We start from the raw sequence: 13588 nt of genomic DNA, 5'->3' as shown, positions 1-13588 counted from the left end.
TTTTTTTTTTTTTTTTTTTTTTTTTTTTTTTTTTTTTTTTTTTTTTTTTTTTTTTTTGTAATATTCAGTATTTTCTTTAATTAATGAATTTAATTTTATATTTAATATTTAATGTTGTATTTAAAAAAAATTGAGATTTTAGGGACTTATTATACATTTTATTAATTTTAGAGACGACACCCGAGAAAGAGGGGTACATAAATGAACTGAGTGCACATCTAAACGAGAGCAATCATAAAGATAAAATGACTAAGAAATGAGTAAAAGAATTGAAAGTCACTACTTATACCAACATGGTGCACCTTCCTTTTCGATGACTCGATCGTAAGAATTCTATAGTTAAGCGTGTTTTATTTGAAGCAATTATATGTTGGACGTCCTCCTATGAATTTTCCTGTGATGTATGTGATTGAAGACAAAATATGTTGGAATGACTCGTATTGGTCTGTGGAGATAGTCTTCACTCTCAATAAGCAAGGAGTAGATAAGATAATGTGACTATGTCGTAGGGATAGTCTTCACTTGAAATCTCGCGTTTTTATTTATTTTTTTACTCGACTTTTATTTCTAATACAATCAGCTAAATACAGAAACGTCAGCTCATTGTGACAATTAACAGCTTAATAATATGAGAATAATTCAATTAATTAAGAGACTTTATTCTAAACGTGAATACATTATTTGAACCATTCATGAAAAAGAATATTTGGTGTAACACTTTTTATTAATTAAATTAGATAAAATATTTGGTGTACCAATATTTTTATTAATTTAGACTAACATTTTTTTATAATACTAAAATTAAAATAATATTTTAACATAAAAATAAGTGGGGGAGCGCTGATGAATAATTAACCACCGAAAGCCCAATTGGAACCCACTTTATGGAGCCATCTTTGACCAACTCTTCAGGTTTAAGCATACAATGGTCCATTTTTTGAACCCTAAGTGGTCCTTCGCCAAACATATTGCCTTTCAAGACTTCACCGTCTTCAAACTCTTCCCATTATTTTACAATTATTTCGTTTTGGTTTCCGAGCTTTTTGAAAAGTAGTTATAACTTTAGTCTTCTTTATCAGCCGTGTTGATTAGGTTTCTATGTTGAGTTTCGTAGAGTCTAATCATCGAGACAAGTCAATTTCAAACTTGTTGAAAGACCTTTTTTTTTTCTCTCGAGAAAATCGAATAAGGGCGTACTATGTGCGTAAACCCTTTGCAACTCGACCCTTTCAAGTGAGTTAGGATCGATTTTCTCGGCTTATTGAATCTAAGGACCTATGAAAATTTAATGTGGTGTTGCGTTGAACATGCTTTAATGCTTAAGTCGATGACTAAAATGATATTGGTCTGAGTTAGCATAAAATTATATACAAACATAAAGAATGAGTTGCACTATTGGTAGAGTTCTGCGTTAGTGTTTAATGTCACAGTCTCTCTCTCTTGTGGCAGCGAGATAATGATTGTGCGACACTTGTTCTAATTCGGTGAACAAGACAACCATGTAAAAATTGTAATTCATGGACAATTTGGACGTATGATCGAGTATCGGAGCACGTTTGAGAGAAAGTGTTTTAAAAAATGTGAACAAGGAAAGCGTTGGAAACAAACAGGTAACATCAACTTTGATAGCATATAACCCAGGTGGAAAAATTGACGACGGATCACATCTACTATGGTACATTTTGGAGCATTTTAGCCTTGATGGGTATAGATATGATTTTGGTGGGAGGGGCATACGGCTATGGTCCAAGTGGGCTTGGGCAGAGTATCGAAACCGGCTTGGGCCATCCATTAATACACAACTTTCAGCCTTCAGCAACGTCCGTTCCAAATCCGTACACTTCAAGAGCTATGGCGAGGCTCCTTATCTCGACACGAGCCTTCTTCCCCCATTCCACTCTCCCCGTCGCTCCGGCGCGGGCATTCTTCAGACCTTCCAAATTGTCGCCGGCGGTCAGATTCCCCGGCGATCTATCGGCGGTCAAAACCCTACGACTGGTGACGACTCGTGCCGGCGCCAGCACCAGCAGTTACATCTTCGCCTTCTCTATTCCGTTCTCTCTCGTTCTCGTCACTGCCCTCACCGCTCTTAAGATCGGCGATAACCTCGACAAGAAATTTCTTGAGGAGGTACACTTTGTGATTTCTAATTTCGCTCCATTTTGTTTTTGGGACTTAATTTTTACGGAGATTCTGGTGATTTGCCGTTCATGTTTGGTTTAGATACGGTTTCTTGAGTTTTGAGATAAAATTTCATGTAATGTTGAGGCTGGTGTGATATTAATGCAGATAACCTGTTTGATTTAATGCTTACTGTTAAGGAAAATCACATTTTCTAATGACTGACTGTTAGAATATTATGGTTGAATTAGTATTCTTGTTTGAAATTAGTCTTCGGAGACATGGTTTGGCTTCTTATATGGTGGCACCTAAGCTAGGATTATGAAGTCTGTTATTAGTTTTTTGAGGCGAAATATTACAAGGTTGAGAAATTGTTACTAAGATGCATCCTAGTTGGCTCTGCAAGTGCTTATTTTAATTCCAAGATTGTTCAAACTTGTACTTATATGGGGATGATTGCTTTTATTTGTTAAGCACTTTCTCTAAGTTCAGTGGGATCAGAAAAAAGGGAGAGGTACCCCCACCCCCACACCCAAAAGTTGCCCGCTTTGTGCCTCTCTGCTCAAAGGCTTGTTTTTGTAGATTCATGACCGTTTGATTGAATGATCCCCCCACTTGGATAGGATAATCTTGTATCGAAGGCCTCATTCCTTGTAGTATATGGTTTCAGTTCTCACCCGTCACCCGTTCTCACCGGTCACCACCACCACTCATCTCAGGAGAGAGGTACCTATTAGGAATCACGAACCTCCACAATGATATGATATTGTCCACTTTGAGCATAAGCTATCGTGACTTTACTTTTGGTTTTCCCAAAAGACCTCATACCAACAGAGATATATTCCTTACTTATAAACCCATGATCATTCTTTTAATTAGCCCACGTGCGACTCCCTCCTAATAATCCTCAACATAATCCTCAACAGTACCTTCTTAAGGTTTGTTCCGAAGCGGAACACAATGATTTTAAATGACTAAGGCCCTATTTGATAATCGTTTGATTTTTGACAATTATATTTGTTTGATGACAATTTCTTTATGATACTTTTAATTCTTACTAAAGTAACATAGTTCAAAACCAAATTCCATAAACGAAAACAAGTTTTTAGAAACTGACATCTTTTTGTTTTCAAATCTTAACTTGAATTTTGAAAAACTTCACAGATAACAAAACAAAGACACTCATAGGTGGAAGTAGTGTATGTGAACTTAGTTTTCGAAAACTAAATGTTTATCAATCGGGACTTGAGGTTTTTACGTGAGAGCCCTAACTTAGGACTTTGAAGCTGTCTCAAAACACTTCCAAGTCCTTCCCACCTTGGTCACCCCAAGACCTTTTTAAAGCAGGAATATTTTGGAAGCATCAAAATAGAAAGAAGGAGGTAGCAAAAACCACATTGCTAAGCTCTTGGATGAGTTTGATCATGGCTCTTCACTTCAATCCACATTCTTGTCATAAAAAAGAGATGAAAAAAAAGAAACTTAATTCATTTTTCTGAGTTTCTTGTATGTTGTTTGTGAAGCAGCTTGCTCTTAATCAAGCCATCATGGAGGAAGATGAGGAAAACAAAGATGATGGTTCAGGAATATCTTTCGAAGAAAAACCAGCCCTTCCACGAACTCGCAACCGCCCTAAAAGGGAAGCCGAGGTATGAATAATTGCTTTGTTTTTTTTGGAGGTGTTCATATGATTGGATTAGACGGCTGAGAAATGGGCAAGGAACTTGGAAACTTCCCTGTATATTGTAGATATACATTATCAATACAATAAAACTACCATACTGCATGTTCATTTGTTATCAAGTCTGTAACTGGTATATCATATCAATTAGAAATGACATACCAATGATATTTGAAATTGTCGGTCTGAAGCATTGAGTGTTTTAGAAAAGTTTATTTACTTGGTAGAAATTCAGTTGGCTTTTAATGCAAGATATAATGTAGTCAAGATGTAGGTGTATTTCTTACCACCTAAGCTTCTACACTCTGCAAATAGGCAACAAACGTTGAATGACCTCTATGTTCTGCTGTAGTTGAAATTGTTTTTTATCCCTCTCTCTCATAAATATTTACATTTCCATTAACTTTTCACTTTCTACTTTCGAGACTATTTGTTGTTACCTTGTTGTTTCAAACTCTAAGGAGGTCATATTGGAAAATTGAGTCATTCCCTCGGGATTTAATACTTGGAATACTTCCCTCTTATACTACTTGTTGGCAATGTATACTCGCCACTACGAGGCTCTCGATAACCATCAATAGCCTTATCTACATCGAAAGCTAAAATTGATACTTCCCTCTTATACTACTTGTTGGCAATGTATACTCCCACAACGAGACTCTCGACAACCATCAATAACCCTATCTACAACTAATGCTAAAATTGATACTTCCCTCTTATACTACTTGTTAACAATGTATACTCGCACTACGAGACTCTCGACAACCATCAATAGCTCTATCTACAATGAAAACTAAAATTGTGGCACTTTCAATAGTGCAAGAAGCAATATGACCAAACATTCAAGTCACTTGATATTCAAACAAAGTATGCCCAACTTACTACAATAGTATCACTCAATATGGATGATATAAGATGGTATAATATGATCATATAGGATAAGCATTGATATCTACTTCTTTATTGTGTGTATGGATTGAAATATCGCACACAGTTCTAATGATATATCAAGATTCGAGTAACTTCCACAACAATATAAGGGAAAATGTTATTCAACCATATTGTCATAAATCTACATTGTCGCGAATATTGTTCTTTTCAAACTTAATCCAAACAAATATTCTATTATCATCGTAGAATAATAGTTTTAAAATGTTTATAAAAATGTGGAATTATTGTAGATTTAGAAAGAATATTAACAAAAAAGAAAAAAGAAATAAGACCAAAAAAATAGTGTAAAGATTTAAGAAATAGGGATTCCATAGAGAATGAGCCCAGCTTCTTCTTCTCCTTCCACAAAGCTTACAGCTTCAAATTCTTGAAGCCCTCTGTTACGATTACGAACCTGAGAACATTTTTCTTAAGCTAAGTGCACAAATTATGCGATTTCAGCCTCCAATTTCTCCAAAGAAGAGGCATCAACATCCCACAAATGCCCCCTCAAATCCCCTCAAAACCCTACAAGCAATACTTCTTCTATGGCCACCGCCACCGCAACCCCAAGCAGCACCGCCCCACCGTCTACGGCGGCCTCTTCACCAACCGTCAATCCCTCACTCCACCCAACCCCGACAAACCCATTTACCCAAAACCCCAACCCTTCCATCTCCGCAACTGGGATCCTGATCGCCCATTTAAACAACACTCCAACCTTACGCCGTCGCCCTCCGAGGCCTTCTTCTCCAGCGCCCTCCGCCTTTCCCCAATTGCTCGCTTCATCGTCGACGCCTTCCGGAAGAATCAAAACCAATGGGGTCCGCCGGTGATCTCTGAACTCAACAAGCTCCGCCGGGTTACTCCGGACCTTGTGGCAGAGGTTCTCAAGGCTTCTCACCGCCGTGATTCTAACCCCATTTTAGCCTCCAAATTCTTCTACTGGGCTGGGAAACAAAAGGGGTTTCATCACAATTTCGCTTCTTATAATGCTTTTGCTTATTGTTTGAATCGCCACAATCGCTTCAGGGCTGCTGATCAGATTCCTGAGCTCATGGATTCACAAGGTAAGCCTCCTAGTGAAAAACAGTTCGAGATTCTGATTAGAATGCATTGTGATGCCAATAGGGGTCTTAGAGTTTACTATGTGTATGAAAAGATGAAGAAATTTGGGGTTATTCCTCGTGTTTTCTTGTATAACAGGATTCTTGATGCCTTAGTCAAAACAGGTAATATGGATTTAGCTTTATCTGTTTATAGGGACTTTCAGGAAAATGGGTTAGTGGAAGAGAACATTACCTTCATGATTTTGATTAAAGGGTTGTGTAAGGCAGGGAGGGTTGATGAAATGCTCGAGCTTTTGGGTCGAATGAGGGCAAATTCGTGTAAGCCTGATGTGTTTGCTTATACAGCAATGGTGAAAGTGTTGGTTTCTGAGGAGAATTTGGAGGGATGTTTGAGAGTTTGGGATGAAATGATAGCTGATAGAGTAGAGCCTGATGTTATGGCATATGGGACTTTGATTATTGGATTGTGCAAAGTCGGTCGGGTGCGAAAAGCGTTCGAGTTGTTTCAGGAGATGAAAGGGAAGAGGATTTTGATAGACAGAGCAATTTATGGGTCCTTGATTGAGGCATTTGTGCAGGATGAGAAAGTTGGATTAGCTTTTGATTTGCTGAAGGATTTAGTAGATTCAGGGTATAGAGCTGATTTAGAGATATATGATTCTCTTATTAAAGGTCTTTGTAATGTAAATCAAGTCGATCGGGCGTATAAACTCTTTCGAGTAACCATACGAGAGGATCTTAAGCCAGATTTCGGAACGGTGAAGCCTATTATGATTCAGTACGTGGAGACGAGAAGAATGGAAGATTTGTGGAAGTTGTTATCATTGTTGCAGAAGTTGGAACTTTCTATGGATGATGTTCTTTCCAAGTTTATGTCTCTTATGGTCGAAGAGGAGGACAAGATAAGCACAGCTCTAGATGTGTTTCGTGGCTTGATCGATAAGGGCTATGGCAGTGTTGCGATATACAATATCGTTATTGGGGCTCTTCACCGGCATGGGCAGGCGAAGAAAGCGTTGGAGATCTACAATGACATGAAGAACTCGAATATCAAACCAGACCCTTCAACTTACTCTATTGTTGTATCATGCTATGTTGAAGTCGAAGAAATCCAAGAGGCTTGTGCATCTCATAACAAAATAGTTGAGCTGGGTTCGGTTCCTTCCGTGGCAGCCTACTGCTCTCTTTCCGAAGGTCTGTTCAAAATCTGCGAGATCGACGCAGTTATGATGCTTGTTAGAGACTGTTTAGCAAACACCGAAAGTGGACCTCTGGAATTCAAATACGCTCTAACGATTCTCCAAGCGTGTAAATCTGGTAAAGCAGAGATGGTGATCGATGTCCTTAACGAGATGGTGCAACAAGGTTGCCCTGTGAGCGCGGTGACATACTCGGCCATCGTATCAGGAATGGGCAAGTATGGGACGATTGACGGGGCCAAGAAAGCGTTTTTACATCTGAAGGAGAGCAGGCAGATGAGAGAAGCAAACTGCATTGTATGTGAGGAAGTGTTAGTTGAACACATGAAGAAGAAGACGGCAGATTTGGTAAGATGTGGGTTGAAATTTTTCAATCTTGAATCCAAGCTGAAAGCAAAAGGAAGCAAGCTGCTATCAAATTAAGAACATAATTATTTTCCTCACTATTTGTTCATCAATAAAAACTCTTTTCTTTGCTGATATAGGAATAGTTCAACAACTGATATAGGAAGGATGTGTAATTGAGTTGAGTTTTTTGTGATATAGGAATAGAGCGGATGGTAATCGTGTGCATTCTATAATTTTAATTAACTATAAAAGATAATATCATTTTAGTAATGTTCATTGGACTGATTGAGTTCCTTGTTTCCGTGTTTGTTTCTATTTTATCCATTTTGTATCATATCTCTACATTGGATTCAAGCTGAAGATGCAATGTTTACTCAATCATTATCAAATAGAGCGCCTTCTATTTTTAATAGATCATGAACTAGATCAGAATCATTGATATGATCTATTTCAGACTCTTTTTTTTTATCAAGTTCATAAGAAGTGATTCCATTTTCTTCATCAATCCAGATAGAAACCAAATAGAAACCAAAGGGTTCAAATTTGATATGCAGAGAACTCAGAATTATTCTCCATTTCTAAAAATCTAGTTGAACAAATTTAAATACAAAATTTACATGTTGTTCAAAATCTTATACCCTACTTGTAGTTATAAACAAAATACTACAAGATGAGGATTATCACTCGACGAGAGAGTGAATAGAAGCAGTAATAAGTCAAGGCTGCAAGCAAAACCACTCAAAACCAGTGTTGATTTAACAACAACCCTCAGCCAGTATGTTTTCATTCAGCATTTCAATCCAAGCACGCAACTCTGCCACCAGAAGATCCGATCAAACCAAAACTAGCCGTCCAATTATGCAATTTACAACACAGAAGCCAAAGTAAATCAGAAAATGGGTGAGATTAAGACACCTGGAATTTTGAATCTTATGCAGCTAACAGCAAATCCATCTGTGTTCCTAGAAGCAATTTCTTGGATCCCATTTTGATAACAACTTTGCATTTAGTTCTGTTCTTTAAAATTAATCTCAAGCCAAAATTGCATGGTTTGTAAATAAACATGATTTTTTTATGCAGAAGACCAAACCAAAATAAAGGACGTTATCAAACAAGCCGTACCTGAATCGTTTCTTTACCTGCCAGTAATAAAAGAGAAAGGATGTGTTATACAAAAGATTTGAACATTTTCACCTCACAAAGAAGAGTAACCAAACACATCAACCAATCAATGTCCATTCCTTAAATTAAAGATCCTGCACTCTTAAATCTTATAATTCTTTCATTGGACACTCGAGAAAAGGTTAAAAGCTCTGTTCAAGGCTCTTTTTCCTACTGAAGACCTTAAGAGCAATGACAAGAATAGCTGAACATGCTTTAGTTTTAACACAAGCAAACAAAGCATCAACACAAGGAGGCTGAAAATAACATGCTTGAAAGGGACTTACCTCTTCCCACTTTGAACTTTCTTCTTCTGTGTTGGCCAACCGTGTTGGACTCGTACCCTCGTCCTCCTATTTCCAGATCATGGTTTTATCATATTCCCAACAGCAGAATTCTCATTTCTCAGAACAAGGACCTAAGAACAAGAACAAACTGCATATCCAGAGTGTGCAACACATTTTTAAGAAGCCAATTGTCTGAATATTTCTTCTTGAAAAAAAAGAAAAAAGAAAAAAACCAATCATCTGTGAGAATATGATTCTGAAGTAAAATAGGTGAAGAAAAAAGATACCAAAAAGTGAATTAAAGTAATCGATCATTAAGGAGGAGAATAGATCAACTAGCAAGGTTGGCGAATGAGGGAGATTATCAAGATGATGTACAATGGAACTCCACCATGTTCTTGGCTAAGATTAGGCCATCACACATACAAGTCATAATTGGATTGATAGTAGAGCTGTTATTGCCTCTATAAAGTCTCCCAAAAAGAGGTTTCTCAAATCAAAATGATACATACTTAATGTCGCCTGATCATACAAGGATCGCATATTGTAAGGGGAGGAATCTACCTATTGACCTGCAAAAGAACCAAGTCACTCATATTCAATTCTTTATACCAAAAATTCTGCAGAGTCATTCTTGTTGAAATAAAGTTAAAAACTACCAACAAAAACATAGATGATCCTGCAGTATCAAAGCAAAAACAGAAGTGGTTGGCTACTAGTGGGCAAAATCAAAATTCATGTGGCCAGTCAACTCCAACAACCAAAATAATCTCTTTGAAGCTTTGAATATCCTCCAACACGAAACAGCTGATCAAAATCTTCCCCCTTGTGGGTTGGGTGGAATGTTTCCTTGATCCCTACCTCCAATGTAATCAAATTGTGCATCTTTTGGCCTCTTGCCATACCTATACTTATATTTCCACTCCTGTTTGTTACCGTGAATATTCGGCGGCATTCTATCAGGTAAATTTCTGACATTCCGATTGTAATTGCTATTCCCAGGCCTATTATAATGATCAAAATTACTGGCACCCTGCTGGTGCCTGCTCCATGAGTTATTTCTTGCATCACTGGCAAACCCTTTAGTCTTCCAGGTGGCAGCACCATCTTGATACTGCACGTTAGCTCTCCAGGCATTGTCTACCATACTTCTTGCATCTCTAGAAAAGCCTTTATTCTTCCAGGAGGTGACAACTTGATTCCCTTTATCCTTCCAGGCAGTGTCCACCATACCCCTGTTCCTTGGGTCAATGATATTGTCCCAAGGATTGCCATCTTTATTCACCTGCCTCGACTCACTTAAATTCCACTGGCTCCATCCTTGTCGTTTAGTTTCAGTGAATTGGTTACCATGTTCCCAGGGATTACCCACATGACCTGGATCTTCAATGTGACTTTCTGTCCAAACAGAACTGGAGTTCCTTGTCCTTTTATTTTTACACTCCAACCAATCATCCTGTTGTTTCATATTAGGATTGTAGTATGCCCAATCCAGTTCCTCAATCAATTCAGGATCCATCTCTGGACTCCAATCGATTTGTTCAATATATTTGTCCGGATCAGGCAGATTGATATCACACTGATGGCCGTTAATGGCTGCCCAATAACGTCTTTTAGCATTATGGAAAGCCGCTTCACAAGCAGAATCATCCCAATTGACTACATTAGTATGACAATAAATAAAGTTCTTGGAATCAACTATTTTACCCCATGGCACACAGCCGATCTCTTTGCAAAATGTCTTTTCCCATAAAGGAATGCCATCTCGCCAATACTCTACACCAAGAAGAAACGATGAAATTAATTCAGAACCATTAAGTTCACTGAAAGATTAATAATATGGATGAGCATCCTACAAAACAAGGTGTTGCATTTTTTGTTTAGCCAAACAAATAAAAATTGTACCATCACACATTTCCAAACACTTAGAAATCAGTGAAGAGATATAAATGGAATATTTATAATTTCGATTCCTAATATTTGGTTTAGGTTTAATTTAATCCTGAAGCTTTAACACAGTCAATTTGATAGAACCCAAATGTATTGAAAGATAAAAGATACCCGAACTACAAGATAGACCAACTCTTCGAGGTACTTGGACCCCCTTTTTTAAGATCTCTCACAAGCCCTAAATCACTCGCCAAAATAATGTCGACCACCTCCCTTTCCACTCTCTCTCTACTTATAACCAAATATTATAACACTCCCTAACTAACTACTAATATACCCTTAATAGCAGCCCTTTACAATGATTGACATGAAGAATACACAAAAGGGCATCGAATCCTCCTCAAGTTCCCAGTCTACATATTCAGTCTCAAGAAGTAGAAGAGCGATTAGATACAAATTTGTTTGAAGCTTAATTGAGTGCTAATCTTATGACTAATCAAACTAGTTTTGTGGAAAACTCACTTGTCAATTTAATCCCATAAACCACCGTAAGACACCACTTAGCCTTGTCTGAATTGCAACATTTGATAGAAATGGAAAAGAAATGTAAATTTTAAGGAGGTACAATCAAATTCATCCCTATTTCCTACAATTACCACTTTTCATGAGATTTTTTCTTCTTCTTGTAATGTAATAAGATGACAACATCATCTTTTAACAGTAACCATCAGCAGTTTCTATGGTTCATATATTTCTGAGAAAATGGCCTTCTATTAATATTATTAATCAATAAAAGATCTATGAGATATGAAATAAGCAATGCTCTTAGCCCTAGAACATCAATCATCTAGAAATAAGGTAGTTATTTTTCAAATTGGGAGTAGTTCTAACAAAATTATAAAGGACCTCTTCCAGTTTCATAATTACTACAACTTCCAATTTCATGTTTAACATGAGAATATCATCTTCATCAATCTTACACAGCCCACTGATCACATTCACTTTTTCATCTTTCCAAAAAAGATAAAAAGAAAAGATGTTCTAACAAAATTAGAAAGGACCGCTTCCAATTTCATAATTACTACAACTTCCAATTTCATGTTTAACATGAGAATATCATCTTCATCAATCTCACACAGCCCACTGATAAATTCACTTTCTCATCTTTCCAAAAAAGATGAAAAGAAAAGATGTTACATTGCATTTTTATTCATAAACTACTCAAAACAGTAACCTTATTGCCCGTAAATTACGGCAGACATCACATTCACAAGATTACGAAAAAGATAAGAACGTCCTTTCTGTAAAAATCTAAATATGAAATAAAATAAAGCAAAGGATCAGTCAAGATCCCTACCAACTCCAACCCAAGCTTCACTTCAACATTTTGCCTAAAAGCCATTCTTCAAGACAAAACTAACTAAAAAATCCAGATGTCCATTCAACTCAACAACTGAACTAATGAATAATTTCTATCCAACAACTAACGAAACTAATCAAAGAAATCGAGTTCCATTCAATTCAATGACGAACATGAAATTTCACTACAAAAGAAACTCACAGCACCCTAATTCTAAAAACAACAAGGGAAGAAAATTACCTAGCGGAGGATCTTGATCGTAATTTCTTGACGCCGACCAAGGAGGCTTCTGATTCCGAAAATTTCTCCTAGGCCGTTCCCTCCAATTACCCATTACATCAAACAAAAACCCCAAAAAACAGATTCGAACCACGCGATGATACTCTCAACAGTCAACAGCGAATCACATAAACAAAGAGAGGCCAAGAATTGAGACGCACGCCGTGTTGTGGCCCCGAAGAAATCGAACAGAGTGAAAACAGAAGAGCGCCAATTCTTAAGAACAGAGACGATAAATGGCGAAATGAGTCGGTAATTGAAGTGATAAAACTTGGAATCTGAGAGAGAAATCGAGATTATAGAATAGATAAACAAAGATCAAAGGCTGCGGCTGCGGATCTTTGGGCGAACTGACCGACCCGTTTCGTTCTTCTTCTTGAACACACTGCACTACGTGGATCTGTACTTCCATTACACCAACTTTATACTTTCTTTAGGTTAAATTACAAATTAAAAAATAATAATTAATTCGATTTTGTTTCTAAATAATAAACTTTAAAAATACTTATTAAATATTTCTTAATTAAATAGACACGTGTAATTCATCCTAAATTTTGTGTTTATATTTTATTACTAATGGTGAAACCTTAATTCTTTTTTAAAAAATTAAATAAATTACATTTTGGTCCTTACAATTTGGTCCACATATTAATTTGGCCCCCAAATTAATCCTTAATTTAATAGCTCTCTCAAATTACTGATATTGACGTGAAATGTTTAAAATATATAATAAATAATAATTTTAAATTTAAACTATAAAATAATAATAATAAAAGTATAAAAAATAATAATTCTAAAAACATATTTAAGGATTAATAATTATTGAGGGCAGAAAATGAATTGACATGAATGTAAGAGTCCTACAAGTCAATTGGGTTCGCGAACAATCCAAACAAAATTCACAATACAACCCAACTCAATCCTTTATTTTCGAGTTCTTTTTTTAATTATTTTTAAAAAATTACTTATCTACATGTTACATCAATAACTAAAATTTTGTAAAACTCAAATATCAAATATTCACCGGTTCCAACATATCATTAACTTCAGTTACAAATATCATTTTTTTTTAATTTTTATAATAATATAAAAAAAATAGTGCAGGTTGAATTATAACATTATTTTCAAGTTGTATAGGTTGACCCGACCAAAAAAATGTCAACTCACAAATTGACTCGATTTTTCGATTTTTCAAAAATTCAACTTAACCCAAATCGAAAAAAAAAATTTAATCCAATCTAATATATATATATATAGTTCGA

The 13588-nt window shown here is 36.3% G+C and overlaps 3 protein-coding genes across 8 annotated transcripts; 2 read left to right on the top strand and 1 right to left on the bottom strand.

Moving 5' to 3' along the window:
- Positions 1 to 1824: 1824 nt before the first annotated feature.
- LOC111444753 lies at positions 1825 to 3913 on the top strand. Its single transcript, XM_023082780.1, has 2 exons — positions 1825 to 2130; positions 3648 to 3913. The coding sequence occupies exons 1-2, from the start codon at positions 1852 to 1854 to the stop codon at positions 3774 to 3776; spliced, it is 408 nt and encodes a 135-aa protein (XP_022938548.1). The 5' UTR covers positions 1825 to 1851; the 3' UTR covers positions 3777 to 3913.
- Positions 3914 to 5036: 1123 nt separating this feature from the next.
- On the top strand, positions 5037 to 7485 carry LOC111445438 (pentatricopeptide repeat-containing protein At4g20740). Its single transcript, XM_023083817.1, has one exon. It carries the CDS (start codon positions 5235 to 5237, stop codon positions 7422 to 7424), a length of 2190 nt encoding a protein of 729 aa, XP_022939585.1. The 5' UTR covers positions 5037 to 5234; the 3' UTR covers positions 7425 to 7485.
- A 443-nt stretch (positions 7486 to 7928) lies between these two features.
- LOC111445202 lies at positions 7929 to 12731 on the bottom strand. Of its 6 annotated transcripts, none has more exons than XR_002710794.1 (4): positions 12288 to 12731; positions 8472 to 10573; positions 8265 to 8361; positions 7929 to 8163 (listed from the first exon to the last, which is right to left on the bottom strand). XR_002710794.1 is itself a non-coding variant. In XM_023083456.1 (2 exons), exons 1-2 carry the CDS (start codon positions 12379 to 12381, stop codon positions 9609 to 9611), a joined length of 1059 nt encoding a protein of 352 aa, XP_022939224.1. In that variant the 5' UTR covers positions 12382 to 12731; the 3' UTR covers positions 8395 to 9608. The 6 variants fall into 6 exon arrangements, 1 of the variants encoding a protein (XP_022939224.1); XR_002710793.1 differs by having other exon boundaries at positions 7929 to 8361; positions 8472 to 8488; positions 8798 to 10573; XR_002710796.1 differs by lacking the exon at positions 8265 to 8361 and having other exon boundaries at positions 7929 to 8193; positions 8472 to 8488; positions 8798 to 10573.
- Between the last annotated feature and the right edge of the window lie 857 nt (positions 12732 to 13588).

Source organism: Cucurbita moschata, unplaced genomic scaffold, assembly GCF_002738365.1.
Source record: "Cucurbita moschata cultivar Rifu unplaced genomic scaffold, Cmos_1.0 Cmo_Scf00007, whole genome shotgun sequence".
NCBI classification, from domain to species: Eukaryota; Viridiplantae; Streptophyta; class Magnoliopsida; order Cucurbitales; family Cucurbitaceae; genus Cucurbita; species Cucurbita moschata.
This window is presented reverse-complemented; position numbering and strand designations above follow the sequence as displayed.

Bases quoted from the DNA above. Each gene is read 5' to 3' on its own strand.
- LOC111444753 (XM_023082780.1), top strand. From the start codon at position 1,852: ATGGCGAGGCTCCTTATCTCGACACGAGCCTTCTTCCCCCATTCCACT. The intron at 2,131-3,647 runs GTACACTTTGTG...TTTGTGAAGCAG, and splicing joins ACAAGAAATTTCTTGAGGAG to CTTGCTCTTAATCAAGCCAT.
- LOC111445438 (XM_023083817.1), top strand. From the start codon at position 5,235: ATGCCCCCTCAAATCCCCTCAAAACCCTACAAGCAATACTTCTTCTAT.
- LOC111445202 (XM_023083456.1), bottom strand. From the start codon at position 12,381: ATGGGTAATTGGAGGGAACGGCCTAGGAGAAATTTTCGGAATCAGAAG. The intron at 10,574-12,287 runs GTAATTTTCTTC...TTCTTGGTGTAG, and splicing joins CGATCAAGATCCTCCGCTAG to AGTATTGGCGAGATGGCATT.